At 35.2% G+C, this 25096-nt stretch overlaps 1 protein-coding gene across 1 annotated transcript in view; it reads right to left on the bottom strand.

Annotated features, from left to right (window-relative positions):
• Positions 1 to 25096, bottom strand: part of twin (CCR4-NOT transcription complex subunit 6-like twin) — a 694792-nt gene that overhangs the window by 665609 nt on the left and 4087 nt on the right. Inside the window, exons 2-3 of the mRNA XM_069832884.1 lie at positions 7082 to 7210; positions 2395 to 2581 (exon numbers count right to left, since the gene is read on the bottom strand). Of these exons, the coding sequence (XP_069688985.1) occupies positions 2395 to 2581; positions 7082 to 7202 (308 nt within the window). The 5' untranslated portion in view covers positions 7203 to 7210. The remainder of the gene's footprint in view (positions 1 to 2394; positions 2582 to 7081; positions 7211 to 25096) is intronic.

Raw genomic sequence — 25096 nt, 5'->3', positions numbered from 1 at the left:
GAGTCAGAACTATATCAGTCAGCCACCTAACAAAATAAGCATGGCAAATATACGTAAAGATTAATTTTTGGTCCTACAGAATATATCTGTTATGGTAACAATGATTATTAGAGGAGAAAAATTCGCTCTGGCACAGAGGATCGAACCTGGGTCCTTGGTTCTATGTACCAAGTGCTCTAATCACTGAGCTACACCAAAGTTCAATCCACAGCACCGGATCGAATCCCTCTTCTCTAGTGTTTTTCTCTTTGTGGCCTCCCTTCAAGTTTGACATATATTAAGTCAACTGCCATTATACAAGGAGCGCACTCAACTGAGTGACTTGGTGGCCGGGATTCCACAGTAATATGCACTGTTGGGCAAAGAATCTACGTAAAGATTGATTTTTGGTCCTACAGAATAATATCCGTTATGGTAACAATGATTATTAGAGGAGAAAAATTCGCTCCGGCGCCAAGGATCGAACCCGGATCTTTGGTTCTATGTACCAAGTGCTCTAACCACTCAGCTATGCCGAAGTTCAATCCACAGCACCGGATAAAATCTCTCTCCTCTAGTGTTTTTCCCTTTGTGGCCTGACTCCAAGTTCGACATATATGTTGACATACATGAAATCAACTGCCATTATGCAAGGAGCACACTCAACTGAGTGATTTGGTGGCCGGGATTCCACAGTAATATGCAATGTTGGGCGAAGAATCTACGTAAAGATTAATTTCTGGTCCTACAGAATATATCTATTATGGTAACAATGGTAAATTCCACATTTAAACAACAAAACTAAAATTCTTTCAATCATTTACTATCACAATACACCACTCTCTTAAATTGACTAAGCATGTTGGGAGTTAAATCTACGGCTTCCCAGAACATGCTACGAAATTATATTAAGAAATTCTATGGTCAGTAAATTGTACAGTGATCATTATTATAAAAAAAAATGCTATGAAATGTTTCATATAAGACGAATTTTATCTCGAAAAGGAAGCAAACCTAGCAAAATTATAGCAAATCTTTTTGTTTGAAATATCTCAAAAGTGCGTGTGCGTATGTATGTGTGTGTGCATGTGTGTATACATATATATGTAGGGGTGAGAATGATATAGTCCTAAGCCACACAGACAAAATTTTAGAGCAGAGCATATAAAAGATTTAGAGTTCAATGCTGTTAGGTGCAGTATTACAATTTCTTCAGCGTATACTTGCATCATTTGCTGAGTAATTTTTACAATATTTTACTAGTAGCTTCCTCACACGTGTAAGTAATGAACTTGCACGAAAAACCATTCTTGTTAAAAAGTTTGGCTTTCGACTATCTCATTCTTACCCCTTCTATATTATTATGAAAACAAGTTTTATTTCATACAACATTCTAGTTTCGTAATTTTTCATCCTATTATTTTTAGCTATATCGCTATATATTTTTATATGTGAAGTATATTATTATGGGTCCCGCGCTGTGGCGTCGTGGTCTAAGGCATCCTGCCTAGGACGCAAGTTACGGAATGCGTGCTGTGCAAGTCCTCATAGGGAAAGAAATTTTCTCATGAAATTTTGGCCAGTGTATGGGATCGATGCCCACCCAGCATCGTGATGCACTTGGAGAGCTATGATAGGTAGCAAAATCTGGTTGCAAAAGCCAGCTATAAAGGCTGGGGAATTACTGTGCTAAACACACGATACCTCCATTCTGGTTGGATGATCGTCTACCTCTGCTTCAGCATGTGAACGTAAGGCCAGCAGCTGGCTGGTCGGTCTAGGCCCTTCAAGGGCTGTGGCACCATGGATTATTATTTTGTATTATTATGGAAACAAGTTTTTATATATAAATTTAATCTTTATCACTATCGTCATCATTTTTAGTTATTGTCATCGCCATCATCATCATCATCAGCAGCAGCATCAGCACCACCACCACCACTACCACGATCACCATAGTCATCCTCATCATCATTATTTTTATCATCAACACCGTCACCGTCACCATCACCTACCTAAGGTTATGATTATTTAGAAGTTTAAAATGGCCTGTTCTGACTTCAACATTCTCAATTGTTTCTCAGTGTCTCACTATTTCTTCTTCCTTTTGATGACTTTTTAAAATCTGTTTGGGAAGCCAGTTTGTGTTTATATTATTGATATGATTTTTCCAGTTCCAGACAAGAATTTGCTATGTTTAGGGTGTGATAAATAACCGACAGGTTGTGTGTGTGTGTGTGTGTGTGTGTGTGTGTGTTTGTTTTTTTTCTTTCCTCAGTCCTGTTTATTTTTATGTATTTTCTCAAGGAATGGAAATATATTCACATTTCATTAAATTTCATTATGACATTCCATCTATTTTGGAAATTTGTTATAAGAGTATATGTTATATAAAAATTATCATATCACCTTTACCTGAGGTAGATGAGTTCTCCGAGTTCAGCCGGCAGGCTACGCAGTTTGTTACTGGACAAGTCAAGGGTTCGTAAGTTGACCAACCTCGAGATGTCCGGCGGGATTCGCGAAAGGCAGTTGTCATTCAGGTACAACGATGTCAGGTGTGTAAGTTTCCACAGATTTGGGCTTAAGTTTCTAATAGTCCCTGCAAATCAGAAATGACACACATTAGACAATTTTCCTTAATCTTTCAATAATATCATAACTACGCTATCACAGCATGAATACATGGAATGAAATAGGAAATAAAATATTTAATCAATGCACTACTTGGAAGAAATGACAACTACAACAAAAAATGAACAGATACTGTAGGTAGAACTTTTCACAATTTATGACGAATAATAAAGGTTGCAAAATTCGGAGAATTCACGTGGATAACAAAAATTCATCCAAAACCTAACAAAGTACTAAACTCTAGTGACTGTAGTTCAAGTAAAGGCCTTACTTTATTATATTTAGCGAGTATTTATAAAAATGAGCTAGTTTAGACAAACAGGAAAGAAGGCAAAGAGACACAAGTTTTCACAAGATAAGAAAAGGAAATATAAAATATGAATTAAGATTTTCACGTAGACAAATCTGCAGTGCTTGGGAAAAGTGACACAAGTCAGCTTCCACAAACCTTTTTTGAAATTTATTGACAACTTACGGAACATCTGCTCGCTTGAAAAAAATACATAAGCATTCCTCCCATTACAATAATTCATACAGAAAAAATCAAATCGACATAAACCAGTGTAAGTTGTCAATAAATTATCAAAAAGGGTTTGTGGAAACTGACTTATGTCACTTTTCCCGAGTACTGCAGAAATAGCGTAGTTCAAACTTCACTTAACTTTAGGAGAAACATCAGACGAGAGCAGACGAAGAGACAGTATGGTGGAACCTAATTCAATACTTTGCCGAGAGAATCTCAAAGAATATAAGGATATCTAACTCAAGCCGTTTATAAATTGTTTTAGGCATCATGCATAACACGACTAGGGTGGAGAGGGAATACTTTTCGTCACTGACATTCTCTAACTCGCAGCGCTTGTACGTAAGTTTAAGTAATGATTGAAAACAGCTAAAATAATAAATAGACATAAGTTCCGTGAACTCACTGATACATTAATTCATAAGACGCGTCTGAGTAGAGAAACAAACATTTATAACACGCGTATCTCTCGAGGATAGCTCATGACCAGGGAAAGGATTTATATGTAAATACATATTTACTTATAAAGCTAATATAATTTATATTTTGCATTATCTTTATGTTTCACAATGTGTAGGGTTGAAAAATCCTACTTTTATTTTCCATATTTTTCCATATTTTAGAGTTTAGTACATATTTTCGTTAATTTCCATATATTTTCCATATTTCATATAAAACAGTCCATATTATATTAGGTTTAACAATAAAACAAAACAAAATTCCATTAACTTTTAAAAATACATTTCAACAATAGAGATTTAAACACATGTTCAGTAATCCCTTTAACATCAGAGTTATTTGAAAATTAGCAGTCCTATCAACAATGGGAAAGTAAGTTACAAAACTGTATTAATTTAATTTAAAATTTTTAACAGACTTCAGTTGTGCAGCTCAACAGTTAAATGCCAGTCAGAGTACACATAGGTTCAGTTTTGTAAATCATACTATAAAGACGGTAAATATGCCAAAAGTACGTCATTCAGTCAATTTAAAATCAAAACTAACAAGTTACATTTCAGAATTTAAAGAAGATGGTTTATCAACTGACAATAAAATATTATTTTGTAATTTGTGTCAGTGTGCAGTATCATCTACACAAAAGTTCCTGGTGCAACAACACATTACAACTAGTAAACATCAGGCCAACAAACAACTAAATTCCAAGCAGAGACAATTGTTTTTAACACAACCAACAACATCGAATGTAAGATCTGAGTTTAACATCGACCTGTGCCGTTCTCTCATCTCTGCTGATATTCCTCTCTACAAACTAAAGAATAAGGTCTTCAGGGAATTCCTTGAAAAATATACTCAACATACAATCCCGGATGAGTCAACACTTAGGAAGACGTATGCTCCATCCATCTACGATGAGACAATACAGAAGATAAGAGATGAAATTAAAGATAGTTCAATTTGGGTTTCCATTGATGAGACTCCCGACAAAGAAGGTAGACTTGTTGGTAATGTAGTTATCGGTTTGTTAAGTGAACAATATTCTGAACGAATTCTTTTACATTGTGATGTTCTAGAAAAGTGCAATAACAAAACTATAGTTAAACTGTTCAACGAAGCTATGGGTATCCTGTGGCCAAAGGGTATTATGTACGATAATGTGTTATTCTTTATTAGCGATGCTGCCCCTTATATGGTCAAAGCTGGACAAGCATTATCTGTTGTATATCCTAAATTGACTCATTTTACTTGTGTGGCGCATGCATTTCATCGTGTGGCAGAAGTGGTCAGAGACAATTTCCCTAAAGTAGATTTGTTGATTTCATCAGTGAAAAAAGTATTTCTCAAAGCTCCCAGTAGAGTTAACGTGTTGAAAGAAATGTACCCTGAAATTCCATTGCCACCAAAGCCAATTTTAACTAGATGGGGTACATGGCTAGAAGCAGTTGAATATTATGCCGAACATATAGACTCTATTAACAATGTTCTCCTTGCATTGGACTCTGAAGATGCAGTCTCAATTGATACTGCGAAAACAGTTACCTGTGACATAAGTGTGAAGAATGACTTAGCTCACATTCAGCATACATTTTCATGCATCATAAAAACGCTCAAAAGTCTCCAAAATAGGCACCTTTCACTATCTGAAAGTTTTGAAATTATAAATAGTACTGTGGAACAACTGAATCGTGGTAGAGGTAAAGTTGCAGATGCAGTAAGAGCTAAGGTGGACACTGTACTTTCAAAAAACCCTGGATATGAAGAACTACAAAAGGTTGTTGCTGTGATGAGTGGTGAATCAACAGTGAAGATTAACTTGGACTTATCCCCAGCAGACATTGTGAAATTGAATTATGTACCAGTTACTTCTTGTGACGTCGAACGCTCTTTTAGTCAGTATAAATCTATCCTCAGAGACAATAGAAGAAGATTCACTTTTCAGCACTTGAAAGAAATGTTTGTAACCTATTGTTATGGTAACAGACAATAAAAATTGTGTTTTGTTGAAACTACATTGGAAGATAAGGTACGTCCATTATATTTTTTGTTTAGTTTGATTAAAATGTACCAATATTTAACGTACATAGTCATTTTTTTATAATTTTAAGTCCATATTTAATTCCATATTTTGGTAAAAATCCATATTTAATTCCATATTTTGGTAAAAATAACTACATATATATTTACATATTTCATATATTTTTAGTCCATATAAATCCGTTCCCTGCTCATGACTCTTAGCTAAAGTGACGTGTTCGTATGACTGTTTCGACTGGCTGAGAGGGTCCGATATTCGGTCCTTCCTTTCGTACTTTTTAATTTCGAACTTCGCTGCCAGATTCTAGAATATTCTAATTAATATTACTTTAAAATAGAAATGCGCAATCCATCGCAACATCATGAACCAGAACGTTCCATAGCTATAGCTATAAAAGCTCGAATATTACAGTCGATAACGATTCACGGTTCGAATCTCAGAAGGTCGTAAGAGCAAAAGAGAACGATATCGAAAGAATAATTAATTAATATAAGATGTTCCAGCAAGCAAACTATGTCGACATCGTCCAACTCCATGCGGGTTGTTATCGACCTCGTATGTCTTAGGCCATATTATATATCACAGTCTGAATCCAACTTTTTCCTTGGTCTACCCAAGTTTTGATGTTCTCATGGTACTAGGCAAGACATATTCAAAATATATTTATATAAATTATTAAATTTTGTTAACATTTTGCGATGTCCGTTCTTTAAAGATACGTTGCTTATTTCGAACGGAACAAAAAATGCATTAATTTGAAGGATTTGATATAACTTGCTTATTAAGAAAACGGTGTTATAGGAACAACATGACTCGATAAAACATTATCTACGACTGGAAAAAACATTAGAAAGGAGAAAGAAAATAAATAATTAACATAACAGATTGACAGCACGCGTTTAACATAAAATTATCATACAAAGACTAAAATTTGTAACACTAACGTGATGATGTTAGTGAACGTCATATCCACTCCTGATTCTGTCTACGAAACCATTAAATACCTCCTACATGTCTCGACTGTAATTTGGATTGCGTAAGCAAAAACGAACGGCTTAAGTCAGACACCCTGTATAACATCACATTATCTTCAATCACAAAGTAGGACTGGTTTGGATTTGAGCCTAGGACTTTATTGTGGAAAGCTATTTGACTATTTAGTTGATAGTAAAACAACTACAGGTTAAGAGAATAATTAAGAGTCTCAGGAAAAAGGGGGAATTCAATTTGCATATTAAATTAAGTGAATATAATGTGTATGCATCTCCTTTAACACAGTTTTAATACCTCAACCAAACAAATCGTAGTAGTTTGTACATGACTAAGCAACAGTATCTATCCAGAACGTTTCGTGTTAATTTTTATATAATTATGTGCTAACAAAAATGACAAACAGTTTTTGAACTGATTTTCACAGCAGTAGTAACAAAATTAGATTATTATAATCATACCTGTTATCTCCAATTCCGGCCAATGAGATTTCTTTCCAGCAGCTGCATCCTCACTTGACATGATGGTGTGAGTGCGACGCGGGTTGGTATTTTCATACTTATCCTTGTGATTGCGTGACATGCTAAAACCTGAAAATAGACGTATCAATGATTAAAATCTTGTTATGAAACAAACCAAGAAGTACTTATTACACAAACCATCTATTATAATGCAACACAGTCCTGCCCAATCCACGCAGCTCAAGCAAAGTGCAACTATGTTATCTATCAATACATCAAACCTGAAATAAACTCTTATGCCAAATCTCACAGCAGTTCAATGGACTTCAACAGACAAAATATTAACTTCATAACGATGGTGTTGAATAGCAACCTCGTATGTATAAAAAAAATATATATAAAGAACAAAATGAGATTCCATTTGATCCCTACCAAAAAGAAGTCTTCCCGAATCTTCTGTAAATACATCGTAAGTCACGGCATGCAAACTAACTTTAAAAAATGAGATTTAAATATTCTCCTAAGCAGTGGCATAGCCAGACTAATTATTTTGGGTGGGCCAGATATGCAAGGGTTTTAGAAAGTATCTGACCCATCTCCTGACAATGCCGCTGCCGTCTACTCTCTTGAAACTCATTCTCGGAAGTCTTATTTAATACCATGCAAAATTACGATAAACAATCATGCAAGGCATACCTATAGAAACGCTTAATAAGGTAAACTGGAGCTGTCGAGATTTCCTAGCAACGAATCTTTCGATCGCTGAGGATGGGTTCTTCAACAAATCCCGACTTTTCTCCCTCTCAATGGATAAAATTGCTAGATTACAAAACCTTGTTCTTGACATGATTGTCGAATTTTTCTTCGTTTCACTGTTCTTAAAAGTTTTATATCATTGTCCTAATGAAGGACCAACATTTACTAACATCCATTTTGGAGACTGAAGTGCTTCCGATAATGAATTTGCAAGAGCAAGAATATCGTCTAAACATACCAAATAAAATGAAGTGTCAAATTTTTCTAGCTGATTTAACAATTCAGTAGCCTCCATTGCTTCCTTCTTTTTATCGCTGCTAGACAATTTTTAGGCCCAACCCAACACAGTTAAATTGGCTCTTTAAGAAATGAACGCATTTTTTACTTTTTACCTTAATGCTATCGACTGTAACTATTGCTCTGGATCCATGGTTTAGTTTTAAAATTGAGTATTTTCCATAAAAACCGCAAAAATTCGTATATTTTTGGGTGGGCCTGGGATCACCTGGCCCACCCGCTGGCTACGCCACTGCTCCTAAGTCGGATATTTGTTCGTTATCAAAATACTAAAATGTTTTTGCTCGTCTGTAAAATTGAATGTTTTGACATATGAGGTTGCTGTTCAACAACATTAATAATGTACTTAATGCACAAGTGTCAATCATTAACACACAATGAACTAAGTTTCATAAAATTCTTCAAAACCTATTTACTCACATAAATCCCCACCCCCCCTTTTTATAAAAATATTGAAGGTGAAAAATCAAGGAGAGGCAATTAAGCGATAAAAACAAAATGTCGGCAATAAAATGGTCATAATTAACATGAAATAATTCATGTAATAATAAAATTAATTTTTAATATTGAATAGATACAAATAATATAGTGCATCTCCGTTAATGCGCTCGTCGAAGGACAGCGGTCTTAAGGGGTTAGGTATAGCTTACAGCAGTAAAATTTTTGGAAATATTCAACATTTGTTTCCTCCATTACTGTATTTTGTACAATAATGAAAATTGGTATGTGTAAAACACTGTCCTTCTGCTATATAAAAAAATATTTTTACGATTTAAAAAAAATATTTATATATGTATTTTTTCCAAAATTCATAATGATGGTAGTTTACTGTGCAGTGATGAAGCGTTTCCCTCATAACTCATAAACTTGTAAACTTTTCCATGTTCTCTCTCTTTTATTTTATTGCTGAAACTCATGTCTACAATATCATGCTCTTTCAACTACATTCCTCAATAAATAATATATATATTTTTTTCCTTTGTGTTAGAAGTACTGATATTTGGCCATTTTTAAATGAATTTATTTTTTATCAGACAATCTATCAAAGGTAGAGAAGTGATCTTGCATCATATTGTAGATATGACAAATATTTCATCACAGAATGTTGGATAGTTTTTTAGTTATGTGGGAAACGCTTCATCACTGCACAGTGAACTGAATTTTGAAAACAAAAATGTAAATATTTTTTTTTAAATCGTAAAAATATTTTTTTCATATAGCAGAAGGACAGTGTTTTACACATACTAATTTTTATTATTGTACAAGATACAGTAATGGAGGAAAAAATGTTGAATATTTCCAAAAATGTTACTGCTGTAAGCTGTACCTAACCCCCTAAAGCGTTATAAGCGGGACAGCGCTATAGACGGGATGTGATTTATGAAATGGGAAAAATAATAATTTAAACACCACTTCATAGGAAACATATCATACTGTACATTATTTACAGTGCAAAATGCAAATAAAAGCTCATTTCATACGAAAAAAATCTTTTTGTTTGTACGGTTATTATAAATAACATTTTCTATACGGTTGAAGTAAATACACTTCACTTAATACAGAGCTAGGAGTAACACTAATGTAATTCTTCACTTACAGACAGAAGTTTCCGCTTTGCACTATCAAACTTACTGCACACTCCACAGAATTGAAAGGATGACTAAATTTTACAGAAAAGACAGAAACATATTGATAGGAAGACTTTTGAGTGTTAAAATCCTTTTATACAAACAAAAGTACCGGTAAATACAATTTCCGACAGTGCCGACCAGAGCTGAAATTTCTTTCTTGCACTCGTGATACAATGATCCTCGGTACAGTCACAGCAACATATTTCTTCATCATGCTTTCAAAACATTACAAGTTTCGCAGTTTATACGGAATTGTTTACTTATTTCCGATTTGAAAAAAGCGCTACAAGCAGGATTTGGAAGCATTACAAGAGGGTAAAATTATACAGGATTTTATATGGAATGTCCAGAGATCGTATAAAAAGAGCGTAATGAACGGGATAGCGTTATAAGCGAGAAGGTATTAACAAGGTTTTACTGTATATATTATATACACACAATATGAGTAATTATGAGTAGTTTTGAGTCTTTTCTTTGTAACGTTGTGTGCAGTTTACGATGCTGGTTGCTTGACCTTGACCAAACTCGAATCGTGGTGTTAATCTTCACGCGCAAAATATTCGTAAAGAAAATAAACATGCATGTATTTTACAATCCATTACTTTCATCAGACAACCAATTTCGATCGTCTTTCTTACCGTCAGAGGAATTGTCTGTGTTTTTCACTGTATAATAGTTGAATAATGAAATTGGGATTTCCATGTGTATTTTTACGATATTTGGAATCTTCACATACGAGACTCTTGAAAGGAGGTGGCCATTTTTGATGTAAAAAGAGAGAAATTACGCGACAAAAATGAAATTATAAAAAATATATCCTTAAATCGTGAGGGAGAAATTACGTGAGTAAAGACGAAATTTTTCTGTTATGAAAAACACTTTTAATATATGTATAATGTATTCTGATATATAAATGTGAATCATTAGTATAACTTACAACGACATTTATTTCATAAAATTCTTCAAAGTTACTATCCTTCTATGTTATGATTGTTAATATGGTTTGAATATCTCTTAAGTCATCTCAGTATTTCCATCAGTAATATGTATTTATTTTGTATTATATGAAGCAATAAACACTAAATACCTCACTTCCTAATATTTCATTATTCTACCAGTTTTCTAGTTAAAAGCTTTTATTAGCTATTACAAAACTAACAATTTAGAATAATGTGCTAAGAATATATATATATATATATATATATATATATATATATATATATATACATATATACAGGCCTACATTTTTTTATTTAAAAATAATGCTGTAGTAGGCTATATGCTATCCGGAGATAAAACACTTAAGATAAACATATTAGTTACTCTGTAATAATACAAGCTTTTAAAAAGAGGACTGGTAGAATAATAGAATATTAGGAAGATATAAGTTCTGTTCATTCTAGACACCAATCACAAGAACGTGATTCCCTCAGCCATCTTTCAACCTACGCAAAATATTCGATAGTCATTTGCAATTATTACTCACAAATCTAGGCGCCAGTAATCTTAAACAGTAACTTGTTTCAATCAATCAATAATCTAAAATATAACAAAACAGTGTACCATAAAGCATATATTTAAGATGAAATATACGCTCGTCTCCATTCCACGAAACATAGACCTATAGCATTTAAAGTACGCATAACATTTTGTTATTATATTTATGGTTAGTTTTTATATACTGTACATGTTTTCTTTACATTCGCAAAATACTATTATCAGCAGAAAAACAGCTGTGATTATGTTACCCTGAAACTAGTGTGCTATAGTACATGTAACAACTTCCTTACCAGTATGTAGTACCATCTTTACACATTAAAGTAACACTTCTTTGCAGGAAGAAACTGATATCAGTGATTTAAGAAAAAATATTTTTTCTGATAATTTTTACATATGAGTTTTGTAGTAACGACAGTACGGTAATTTATTGCTAACGTTGTTCTTTAATTTTCAATTCAATTTATCATTACTGGCACTTGTTCAAAAAATGTTGGCTATATGGCCACAATGACTTTCTAGTAGAATCACAAAGGCGACGTGGTCTCTCGAATTAGAAATGAAACAGCCATAAAAATGTTTCAAGATCTTTTACGACTTACCAAGCAATACAACAATTCTGAACTTAAATAACAGCATATAATGGGAGAATATTATCAGGTATGCTATCACTTAGCTGTACAAAGCTACTATTCTAGAAGCATAGTAACACACAGCTATTTTAGGCCTATATTCTGACATTAGTAGAAAATGTCACATTATATTATAAAAGGGGAGAGGAATGCAACAATCCTAATATTCTAAAATCAAAGAAGCTTAACAGCAGTCGAAAGTTGATTAAATAGTTTCACGAGGATAAGTAAACAATCAAAAAGACAATTGTATAGCAAAGACGATGCTGAAATAATAATTTCTGTGCAACCAAAATCATTATGTTATATTTCAAGAAGTTTGCTGTAATTCAAATTGAAGAAGTTGATGGAATCGAAACACGCTCGCATCTAGGTATAAAGGCACTAGTCCTGAGGCAAAATAGATGAATGATTGAAAAATCGTCCAACAATAACCAGGTCTTGACCTCGATAAATATCGACTTTAAATTTGCTGTAGACTTATTACTCACGTAGCAGTGTGCTCTTTGAAAACACATACACAGAATGCGACTTTATAATGGAAATCCTATGGTAACAGTAAGTACTGTAGGCTAGAAGAGAATCTCGCCTGTACCATACATGCAGTTAGTTAGGCCCCATTACTTCGATGACATTTTGCAGAAAGGAACCAATCCAATATGTTAGAAACCTGAATCAATAACATTAACGTCTTTCCTTTACATTCTTCATTCATTTAAATTTCGATTTAATTTTCTTCCTGCAGAATTCGACTATTTGACGTGTATTTAACACGAAAAGTGTGAAGTATGATTGTGAAGAACAATACTCTGTCACACAATAATAATAATAATAATAATAATAATAATAATAATAATAATAATAATAATAATAATGGTAATAATAATACTAATAATCATTATTTCTCCTAAAAACTGGATGGGTTTTGTTCGTTACCGTCGAATCAATTTAACTGAGAATAACGCACAAGAAATATAATAATTTTTACTACAAAATCAATTAACTTTGTTTGAAAAAAAAAACGCAAAATGGTAATTTATTAGAAATCGGTTTTCATTCTTTTTTTCAAAATATTGTTCCTTACAAAAACGTAAAATGCCAACTTAACTGAAATATGTTCTATTGACTTATTTCAAAATTTTGTTTCTTACACAAAATAAAACTAGCCTATAAATAAAATCTTACTAACAGTGGCCTATTTTTTGGGAGTCATAAAAGTGTCTTCTGTGTACAACTAAGTAAATAAGGTAACCATGAGTTCATCTTTTGATTTAGGTGCACAGTAGGTCTAGTGATTTTATTACCCCTACGATGACTGAGTGGTCAGATCTTCAGCCTGTCACGCAGACGGTCCGCGTTCGAATCCCGGCCAGGACTAAAAAACTCCATAGTGATACTTGTAGCGGACAAGATCGCATTTGGGGTTTTTCTCGGGGTTCTCCCACTTCAACATCATTCCGCAGGACGAGTGGGGTTCCCTGCCCGAAACCTGGGCACGCACCGAACCTTAGTGTAGTCGGCCGGTGTGAGCTCTGAAATAAGCCTAGCTTGAGGGTTAGCGCAATAGATCGTGAAAGATCGCAGTGCTGGGTCGTAGTGTCACCTCCAGAAATTCCAATCTATTCCAAGTGATTTTATTTATATAGGCTATTCTGAATAAAGATCAATGGTAGAGGGCTGGCCTTGCATTCGGAAGGTCCGGGGTCCGATCCCAGGGGCCGGCAATTCTAACTGAGGTTTTTCATGGTTTCCTCAGTTATTTCCAGGCAAATGTCGGGATTGTACCTTTTGAAAGTCCGGCCATGGACGGCGATCCTTGCCTTAATCCTTTCATATGTGTGAGTGAATGCTGTGTAATGTCTTAAATGTGTGTGTTGTATCGGAGGTGGCCCTGGCATTGAGCTGATCCCTCATCCGGGGAGGCCCTCCATGTCCTTGTGAGGTCAAAAAAGTATGTATGTTATCCATAGATTAAAGGCTGGTTCACAATAAACCTGGAACAGAAACGACAACGAGAACGAGTACGGAAATAATGTTAAAATAAATGTATTTAAATATGAGCATTCACAATAGTTAATTGTGAATACTCCCATTTAAATGAATTTATTTTAACATTAGCATAGTTCATTGTGAATACTCCCATTTAAATGAATTTATTTTAACATTATTTCCGTTCTCGTTCTCGTTGTCGTTTCCGTTCCCGGTTTATTGTGAACCAGCCTTAATTTCTCTCCCGAAAGGTCGCGGCTCTTTAAGGCCCGGGTGGCGTGGGTCGTGTGTAATTAGAACCTAAAAGGGAGAGGTTAAACTAAGGGGAAGGGGAAGGGGAAGGGGAAGAAGAAGAAGAAGAAGAAAGATCAAGATAACGATTTAATGAACAAAAACACGAATATCATGGTCGTAATTTAAGAAACTGAATTGCTGTGGCACACTAAAACGTATCAAGAGAAACTATAGTACTTTTGATGACGCAGATTATTTTTATCATTTATTGAGACTAAAATATAATTGTAATTTCTCTAGTTCCAGAATTGTGCGTTTGTTTCTTTCCTACAGAGTTATATTGAATTATGTCTAAAAAAAATAATACAGTAATTTCGTTTCATACATCCGAGACTACTACCAAAAGGAACTATCAGTTAACTTCTGATATTTTGGGTTGTTTAATTAATCCCGTCGTTTTGATGTAAAAGAGGTAGGCACAATGAATCTAATGAAGAATTCAGAGGTAATCTAACCCGCGTCTACTTCTATTTCTAAGGAATTTCATTACGAAGGTTGTGAAATTATAACTGAAGAGTGTTCTCTTTCACTAGGCCTACATCAGATTCTAAAACGTGCTGTATTATCTATTTCTTTATTTCACGGTACGAAAGAGCATGTAGGTCACACACTGAATGAAAGCTTAACCTAACTGCTGCTATCACTGCAGTAATAAAGCAGGAAGTGAGTCTTCACGCTATTGGTGAACATACGGGAGCTTTGAGGATTTCAACACAATACCCTCTTCTCTCTTAAATTATTTTCTCCTCTAAGAGGAAAAGGTAGATCACTTTTACGTTTTCATATTGCAAGGCAAGTTTTTTTCAGAAGACCAGATCCCTTCAGTCGGTTAAATATCTTGTCCTGGCAGCACTAATACAACCACGCCAAATACCACAGTACTGCCCTGCACACATCTCGAAGCCAACCCAATCTACACTAATAATTAGACTTCGTGGAATTGCCACGAGAATCGTAAGGTTTATTACGCATGCGGTATAGACTGTATGAGAAGGGGACTCGCAACGGATGGAGTATGCCTCTCATGTAAACACTGAGCAGTATACTGCGATTACAATAAAACCTGTATCCTGCAGTCAAGAAATATAATGAATGATCATTGAAGTAGGAAATGTCTAAACATATAAATACACAATTATTTTGTAGTGAGATATATTAACTCTTAAAATTTAATGTAATATACTCACATCATCCTTGAATATGTGCATTGCAGTTAAGAGTTACGTACATTTTGAGCGACTGCAAAGTGAACCTCCTCCGATGGTCACTCAAACAGTTTTTATATTGGGAAAATGTACGTTCAACATCACACGATGTAATAGGTGCATATTTGAAGAACTACTTTTTAGTACACCAACTTCAGACATCTTGTCGTGACCTGATAGTACATCATTTACGATAGTACATCGTATAATACGAAGTTGTGAATAGGCAGAATTTTCAGCAATAATGTTTCTCAATTTAGATTTAACTTTTTCTGAAATGAGTGAATTATTATTTTGGATAACGGTTTGTAATACTGTATACACTATATTAAGGGCTTCTGAGAGTTGTAGTTTAGACGATTCTAACAGGGTGATGATTTTGGACACGTCTGGCTGCGGGGGTAAGGGTATTCCAGGGGTAATTGTTTGGAACAGCAACACTCTCATTGTAGTATGTTTGATTGAATTCTTGTCTGCACTGAACAAATGTTAAGCTTTGACCATTCCAACCACAGTAATGCAAAAACAAGTTCTTACATAGGTATACATTAGCTGTAGCTGCTCTATCTATTTGGGCCGGTCACAACTCTTAACATGAACTGCTTATACTATGAGACTGGGCGGTCGCTCACCTCCTCTATACTATCGTACGTCGGCAACCTGATTGCATGCTGAGTGTGGCAATTCAACGAAGTCTACTAATAATAAACCTGTAGCCAAAATGTTTCTGGTAATTTTCGATTTTCCAAAAGTAATTGATGTTAACATGTATAATTAACCATTCTGAAACCGAAAATCGCTTTTTTGAAATTTTTGTTTGTATGTCTGTCTGTCAGTCTGGATGTTTGTTACCTTTTCACGCGATAATGGCTGAACCGATTTATATGAAAATTGAAATATAAATTAAGTTCGTTGTAACTTAGATTTTAGGCTATATGGCATTCAAAATACTTTATTTAAAATGGGGATTATAAGGGGGCTTGAATTAAATAAATCGAAATATCTCCCTTATTATTAATTTTTGTGAAAAATGTTGTATAACAAAAGTTTCTTTAAAAATGATTTCTGATACGTTTCATTCCAAGCAAAATTTTGATGGGACCAAATAACACGAAAAACGGATGTTCTCTGAACCAAATGATCATATTTTACTTATTTGCATGTAATAACAATTAAGAAATATGTTAAAGGAATTATCATTGCACTAAATGAGTGGTCTCTGGACCAAAATGATCGCATTTTGATTATTTAAATACAATTTAAATTAAGTGACATATTAAACGATTTATCCTTCTATCAAACACGAATGTTCTCTGGACCAGATGTCCTATTTTAATTATGTAATTACTTTATATTTATTTCTAACAAGTGCAGCGGAGCGCACGGTTACAGCTAGTATCAAATAAACTATTATTCCAGTTCTACTACAAGTTTTTAATTCCTTCATCATTTCCTCTACCGTAAACTATTTTTTTTACAACATTTTCTCCTTTAAAAAACCAACGAAATCTTCGTTTCTTTACTATTCCCAAGAGTTAGATTTTAAAATGTTGTTGTACTTAATAAAGGTCTGAATTTTTATTTGCACTGTCCTAAGTCAATATTTAAAAATTACTTATCACGTGAACAGTATTATATAAAACAAAAACTCTTAATATAATTCGGTATATACAGTATACACATATACCGGGTGTGTAAAAAGTTATGGCCGATTTTGAATGCAAGACGTGTTATTTGTTTCAAAGCCATGGTTACCTGAAACGAATCATAACCTAACCATGACACGGTAATTCTACACACACTCATCAACAGCTTCACAAAATAATGACAATAATAATACTAATACTCCTACACTGGGTATGCTTACATGAATAGCAATCGGGCGTAACTTTCTACACACCCGGTATTTCAGAAAAAAATAATTTACGTATAAACAAGCTAAGCCCCAATCTATGCAACCACAGCCTATAGGTCTACATACAGGGACATCATTTTATTTTTACTTCAATTTTTATTGTACCTGACTTTTTTAATGTACTTCACTCCCACCCCCTCTAGTAGCAAACTTCCACACACAACCAAAGCCGCATATGCAGTCAAAGTCGTCTTACGGTCATAATAAACCATACAGAGTGAGTGAGTATAGTATGTTCCAGAAATATGATCGCATTTTTCAGTGAAGAAAGAGCATTCATTCACTATTGAATCATATTTTCACACAGGTACTGTGCGTTCGTTTAGTTACGTCGCATCTCAGTTTCCCCCACCCTGGCTGGGCTGTCTTATCTCTTTTCTGAAAACATTTGCTGTTAGGAATTGGACTTCTACATAATATTATACAACTATTTAAAATAATTTAAATAAAAGGGCCTCGTTAAGTAATTGTCACGTGATTCCCCCCGCCCTTTCTAAGACCTCCTACATAACCACGTTAGGCCTAAGTATCACGACGTAAATCACGGTCCTTGTCATGATCTATGTCTTGATACTTGTGATTCTTATCGTGATCATTTTCGTGGTGTTTGTCGTGGTCCATGTTGGGATTTTTATTGTGATCCCTGTCTTTGTTAATGTCGTGGTCCCATAGTGGTCCTTGTCCATTCCATAGTTCTTATCACAATTCGTGGTACCTTTCATGATCATTCTCGTGGTGCTCGTCGTGACCCATGTCATGATCCTCACCGTGGTCCTTGTCTTTATCCTTGTTGTGGTTCTTGTCATTCTCATAGTTCTTATCGCAATCGTGGTTCTTGTGATCTCTATTAATGCCTTCCTTGTGATTATTGTCATGGTCCTTATAGTGATCCCTATCAAAGTTCTTTTTGTCATCCTTATAGTGGTCCTTGTCTTTGCTTTGTCCTTGTTATCTTTGACGCATTCCTTATCGCGATCCTTTCGTGGTCCTTTTATGGCTCTTTTTTGGTTCTTATCATAGTCTTTTTGTTGTCCTTGTCGTGATCCTTAACGTGGTACTTATCATTCTCCATGTCGTGGTCCTTATCGTGATCGTTGTCGTGGTGCTTATCATGGTCCACGTCGTGATCCTTATCGTAATCTTTGTCTTTATCGCAGCCGTTAGAGCGGTCCTTATCATAACGCTTGTTTCCATTGTAATGGTCTTTATCGTTCCACTTGTTGCCCTTATCATGGTCTTTATAGTCACATTTCTTGTTTTTGTCATGGTCTTTATCTCGGTAAATTTCGAAGTCCTCATCGTGGTCCATGCCATGGTTACTACCGTGATCCTTGTTTTGTTTGTCGTTGTCCATATCGTGATTCTTATCGTGATATTTGTCGTGGTGTTAATCGTGGTACATATCTATGATCTTTATCGCAGCCCATGTCGGAATCCTTATAGTGATCCTTGTTATGGTGCTTTTAGCGGTTCATGTGATCCTTATCCTGGTCCTTGTCGTGATCCTTATCGTGGTCCATGTTGTGATCCTTATCGTCGTCCTTGTCGTGAAAATTATCGTGGTCCTTTACGTGATCCTTATCGTAGTCCATATTGAGGTCCTTATTCTGATTCTTATTTTGAAGCTTGTTATATTTCATGTCGTGATCCTTACCGTGGTCTCTGTCGTAGTCCTTATCGTGCTTCTTGTCGTGGTCCATGTTGTGATATTTATCGTTTTCCTTACCATGGTTCATGTCTTAATCCTTATTGTAGTCCTTGTTCATATCTTTGTCCTTTTCGTGGTCCTTATGAAGGTCGTTGATATCTTTGATGTGGTCCTTATCGTTGTCCTTGTCTTTCTAATAGTCCTTTTCGTGGTCCTGGTCCTTGTCGTAATCCTTATCGTGGTCCATGTCGTGGTATTTATCGTAATCCTTGTCGTAGTGTTTGTCGCATTTCTTGTAGTGTATTATCATGGTCCTGATCTTTGTCTCCTTATCGTAGTCCTTGTTCTCTTTCTAATAGTGCTTTCCGTGGTTCTGGTCCTTATAATCCTTATCGTGGTCCATTTCGTGATATTTAAAATAATCTCTGTCGTGGTGTTCGTCGAAGTTTCTTGTAATATGTTACTGTGATCCTGATCTTTGTCCTTGTCGTGGCCCTTGTTGTCTTTGTCGTGGCCCTTACAATGTTCCTTGCTATCTTTGCCATGGCTCTAAATTTGTAATTTCAAAATTAATATTGTTCTCTCATTTTGGCGAATGACTTTCATGTTACACGGTATATTTCAAACTTTCATAAATGGTAAACGGTCAAGGACGTAAACAAAGACCTACACCGGAAATAGACAACTGATAAATTGGTGGTTTTGGGCTGCCACAAGGGCTCAAGATGAAAGGAAAATAAAGCAGTTTGTAGAGGCTTGCCTAGAAGGAATAAAGCTAAGATGAAGACCTCAGAAGACATTCGAATGTTGGATTACTGAAGTTGGGAGGAAAAAAGTGGAAGTTGATGGTCAAGATACGAATTCTTGCCAAGGAAAGGAAAATATGGAAGGAGTTTGCTGAGGACCCCCCCTGCAAACGCTATAATGGTACATAAGGGGATGAGAAAGAAGAATAGTAGAACATTTCTTTCATCCTTTTAAAAAATAAACAAAGTTCCAGTGTTGTTGCTGTTTAGGCAACTAATAAAAAAAATTAAAATCTCAACCAAAATTCTTGGATGTGCAAATGTACGTGTTCCACACCATAGTCACAATGTTTAAAGTGTCATGTCTTAGACTAGCAATACGAAATGAATACTGGTTAGAGTACTCATGAAATTCTGGTTAGTGTATGGGACCTGTGTCCAGCCAGCATCATGATGAATTTGTGAGGTTACAGCGTGTAGTTTTTAAAGTCAAAAGCAGCTATAAAAGGTGGGATGGGTGTTAGGAGGGGGGTTTCCACTGAGCTGGCTACACACTATTCTCACACTCGTTGGATAATAGTTCACATCTGCTGAGGCATATGGATGTGAGGCCAGCAGTAGGCCGATAGTCGGTGGCTCTCCATGGGCTATCATGCATCAAATTATTATTAGAATTGTATGTACATTAACTGAAATAATACCATGTCTTTCTTTTTAGGTCTAAACATACAGATAGTAATATCAGATAGTTATTTTATGGAAATTTGCATCAATAAAGGTTGGTAGGAAAGCGGCGTGATGGACTACAGATATAATGAAGTAGCTCTGCTATCTGTGTGGGTGATGTATGCAAAGATTTGCTATACAGAAGCTGCCAAGAGATGTAGTGCACAGTTATATCAATCTTGATCTAATTCTTAAACAGCTAGCTTTACTTCAGTTCTGTATATATTTTACATCTTAAAGCTATTTTCTGAATTGATATGAGATATATTACATTCCCTTTCTCTCTTATACCGAATTTTGCACACCTCTGCTCCCTCTTACTTATCTGTCCGATTCCACAGTCTTTCTCGATATCATAACTTAAATACTCGGTCACAATATAACACGCTAGAAATACCACTGCACACATCATCTCTTTATTCTTCATCTTTCACTGTTGCTACTTCTCACTGGAATTCTCTGCCGCCTGAAGTCAAGGGCTGCCAAACTTTAATTTCCTTTAAATGTAAATTAGAAAAATATCTTATGATGAGTTTCCAGTTCCACTGTATTTATTTACTTTTTTTTTTTTTGTTTCTTATTTTTATTATCTAAATCGTGTTTATTTATCACTTAACGCCAATATGTATCCCACTGTGTTTTTTTTATTATTAATCTATTTTTTTGTGTACATTTTATTCAATTGTCGGTTTCTGGTTTAATTATGTAAATCCTACTTAATTGTAATCTAATACTAATATGTATACTAATGTGTTTATTTTTATTTTTACTATATACATTTTTTTTATTGAATTATCGGCTTTTGTTTTTATGTGATTCGTATCTGATTCTAACAGCATTAATATGTACGGTATTCCACTATGTTTATTTTTGTTTTATGAGGTAAATTTTATGTAACTACCTCTTTTGATCTCATTATGTATCTAAATTGTATCAGTATGTAATTACTTAATTCCGATCCAGTTTTATGTTCAACTGTGTAAGCAAGTTTTAATCCTGGTTGAGTGTAAGAGAAGGCCTTACGGCCTTAACTCTGCCAGGTTAAATAAAGCCATTATTATTATTATTATATTTCTCAACATATTCGGTCCTGCTTACTCTTCACATTTCTGTATACGGGCCATCAGTCCCTTACGTACACTATTTACAATTTTAATACGGACGTATTGTGGCCCTTAAAGCCTGTTCTTACCATGTCTTTAATGTCCCTTCACTTTCACTTAACCATCCTTCTAATTTATTCACTTCTTATCCTACTTCCCTTCTCTTATTCTCAGCTACATTTAAAAACTATTCCTACATTCAACTTTATTCCCCTTTTCTCATAACTAACCAAATACTGCCTTCTTGTAAATAACACAAGTTAATACATTTAAACTTATTTAATATATAAGACCTAATGCTTGCTGACTATTTTTTGTGTACATTTTATTCAATTATCGGTTTCTGATTTAATTATGTGAATCCTACTTAATTGTAATCTAATACTAATATGTATACTAGGCTAATGTGTTTATTTTTATTTTTACTCTGTACATTTTTTATTGGGCGGCCGGGTAGCTCAGTTGGTAGAGCAGCTGGCTACGGACTGGAAGGTCCGGGGTTCGATCCCAGGTGGTGACAGGATTTTTTCTCGTTGCCAAACTTTCAGAACGGCCCCAAGGTTCACTCAGCCTTCTATAAAATTGAGTACCGGGTCTTTCCCGGGGGTAAAAGGCGGTCAGAGCGTGGTGCCGACCACACCACCTCATTCTAGTGCCGAGGTCATGGAAAGCATGGAGCTCTACCTCCATGCCCCCCAAGTGCCTTCATGGCATGTTACGGGGATACCTTTACCTTTACCTTTACATTTTTTATTGAATTATCGGCTTTTGTTTTTATGTGATTCGTATTTGATTCTAACAACATTAATATGTATTCCACTATGTTTATTTTTATTTTATGAGGTAAATTTTTATGTAACTACCTCTTTTGATCTCATTATGTACCTAAATTGTGTCAGTATGTAATTACTTAATTCCGATCCAGTTTTATGTTCAACTATGTAAGCAAGTTTTAATCCTGGTTGAGTGTAAGAAAAGGCCTTACGGCCTTAACTCTGCCAGGTTAAATAAAGCCATTACTATTATTATTATTATTATTATTTCACTAAAAACTTAACCTATTATTAAATGTTCTAGCTAAACACTTCTTACACAACATATTAACACTCGTACCCTAGAACATTGGTTTCACTTTATTTATAACACTATTTAAACAAAACTATTATTCTATAACACTGAAAAAGTGCAACAGTTCAATTCCATTCATCCATTACATAACTGAATTGGGGATTGCAGAAACAGCACATGTCACGATGTATGGCATATTGACATGTGCTGTTTCTACAATCCCCGATTCAACTAAACCTGCTATTATTTCAACCACTGATACACTACTTCCTCAGATTATACAGTTCCCCCCCCCCCCCTATTGGCCTCTCGTTTCGCACTCCTAGTACGATTTACACTCTCAATACTTCCCCTTCTATTTCCTGCACATATTTCACTTCCTCATTCACCACTCGCTTCTTTCGTTGGTTCAGCATTCTTTTCTCCCTTCTTCTACCTTTCAACTCCAAGGTCTCCAACTCCGTTGCCATTAAATTTGATACTTTGCTTGTTTCTCTGACTTCGCCATTACTGATCATCTACTTGGTAGTGTAGCCGCCGCCTTAGAGTTCATCGCCTGAATGGAATTTGCTGACAATGATGATTTCTTTCGACATCCTTTCATCACAATCTCCTGTGTCACTGCCCTCATGCATTCTGCAACTTTACATTTTCTATTCACACCATTATTATTAACAATCCCTCTTCCTCTCTTCTTCATCTCTATTCTTTCTTCTTTCATCAATATTCTCATTTGTCGACGCATTCAAGTTTTCTAAACAAAATTCGACATCAAATAACTCCCCATTAATTTTCAATTTATCCTTAATTAATTTTGCATAATGTCCATTTTTCCTAGCTGCTTTTTTTTTTCTGAATTAGATTCTGACTATAATAATTGTTCAGAAGGAAATCTTTTGAGAGCGTATACCTATACCGATTTGGCAATGTTTATAAAAAAAAAACTGACGAAAATCAGTATACTGAAGTTGATTTAGAGTGCACAGTCTTCGTATGCTATTACAATCTAAATCTTTACCATACTGGTAGTATCCCATTAGTCTTCCAGCAAAAGAACTGTGAAACTGTATGCAAATATCTCATACATAAATGATATACAGCATCATGCCGTTAAGGAAAGCACACTGGTTTGAGTGTCCTATTACCAACCCAGCATCATGATGAACTTGGGGAGCTACAATAAGTAGCAAAACCCATTTTGTAAGTCAGCTATAATGGCTGGGTGTATCATTGTGCTGACCACACAGTTCATCTGTTCTGGCTGAATGATCGCTCACCTTTGCCGAGGCATGTGGACATAAGACTAACAGCCAGCTTGTCAGCCTTGGTCCTACATGGACTGTCATGGCAATGATTATAATTTAATACGTCCTTACTTACAAATGGCTTTTAAGGAACCCGAAGGTTCATTGCCGCCCTCACATAAGCCCGCCATCGGTCCCTATCCTGTGCAAGATTAAGCCAGTCTCTATCATCATACCCCACCTCCCTCAAATCCATTTTAATATTATCCTCCCATCTACGTCTCGGCCTCCCTAAAGGTCTTTTCCACTCCGGTCTCCCAACTAACACTCTATATGCATTTCTGGATTCGCCCATACGTGCTACATGCCCTGCCCATCTCAAACGTCTGGATTTCAAGTTCCTAATTATGTCAGGTGAAGAATACAATGCGTGCAGTTCTGTGTTGTGTAACTTTCTCCATTCTCCTGTAACTTCATCCCGCTTAGCCCCAAATATTTTCCTAAGCACCTTATTCTCAAACACCCTTAACCTATGTTCCTCTCTCAGAGTGAGAGTCCAAGTTTCACAGCCATATAGAAGAACCGGTAATATAACTGTTTTATAAATTCTAACTTTCAGATTTTTGGACAGCAGACTGGATGATAAGAGCTTCTCAACCGAATAATAACACGCATTTCCCATATTTATTCTGCGTTTAATTTCCTCCCGAGTGTCATTTATATTTGTTACTGTTGCTCCAAGATATTTGAATTTTTCCACCTCTTCGAAGGATAAATCTCCAATATTTATATTTCCATTTCGTACAATATTCCCGTCACGAGACATAATCATATACTTTGTCTTTTCGGGATTTACTTCCAAACCGATCGCTTTACTTGCTTCAAGTAAAATTTCCGTGTTTTCCCTAATCGTTTGTGTATTTTCTCCTAACATATTCACGTCATCTGCATAGACAAGAAGCTGATGTAGCCCGTTCAATTCCAAACCCTGCCTATTATCCTGAACTTTCCTAATGGCATATTCTAAAGCGAAGTTAAAAAGTAAAGGTGATAGTGCATCTCCCTGCTTTAGCCCGCAGTGAATTGGAAAAGGATCAGATAGAAACTGACCTATACGGACTCTGCTGTATGTTTCACTGAGACACATTTTAATTAATCGAACTAGTTTCTTGGGAATACCAAATTCAATAAGAATATCATATAATACTTCTCTCTTAACCGAGTCATATGCCTTTTTGAAATCTATGAATAACTGATGTACTGT

This window comes from Periplaneta americana, chromosome 8 (assembly GCF_040183065.1).
Source record: "Periplaneta americana isolate PAMFEO1 chromosome 8, P.americana_PAMFEO1_priV1, whole genome shotgun sequence".
NCBI classification, from domain to species: Eukaryota; Metazoa; Arthropoda; class Insecta; order Blattodea; family Blattidae; genus Periplaneta; species Periplaneta americana.
The sequence above is the reverse complement of the archived record's forward strand: the minus strand, read 5'-3'. Positions and strand labels throughout refer to the sequence as shown.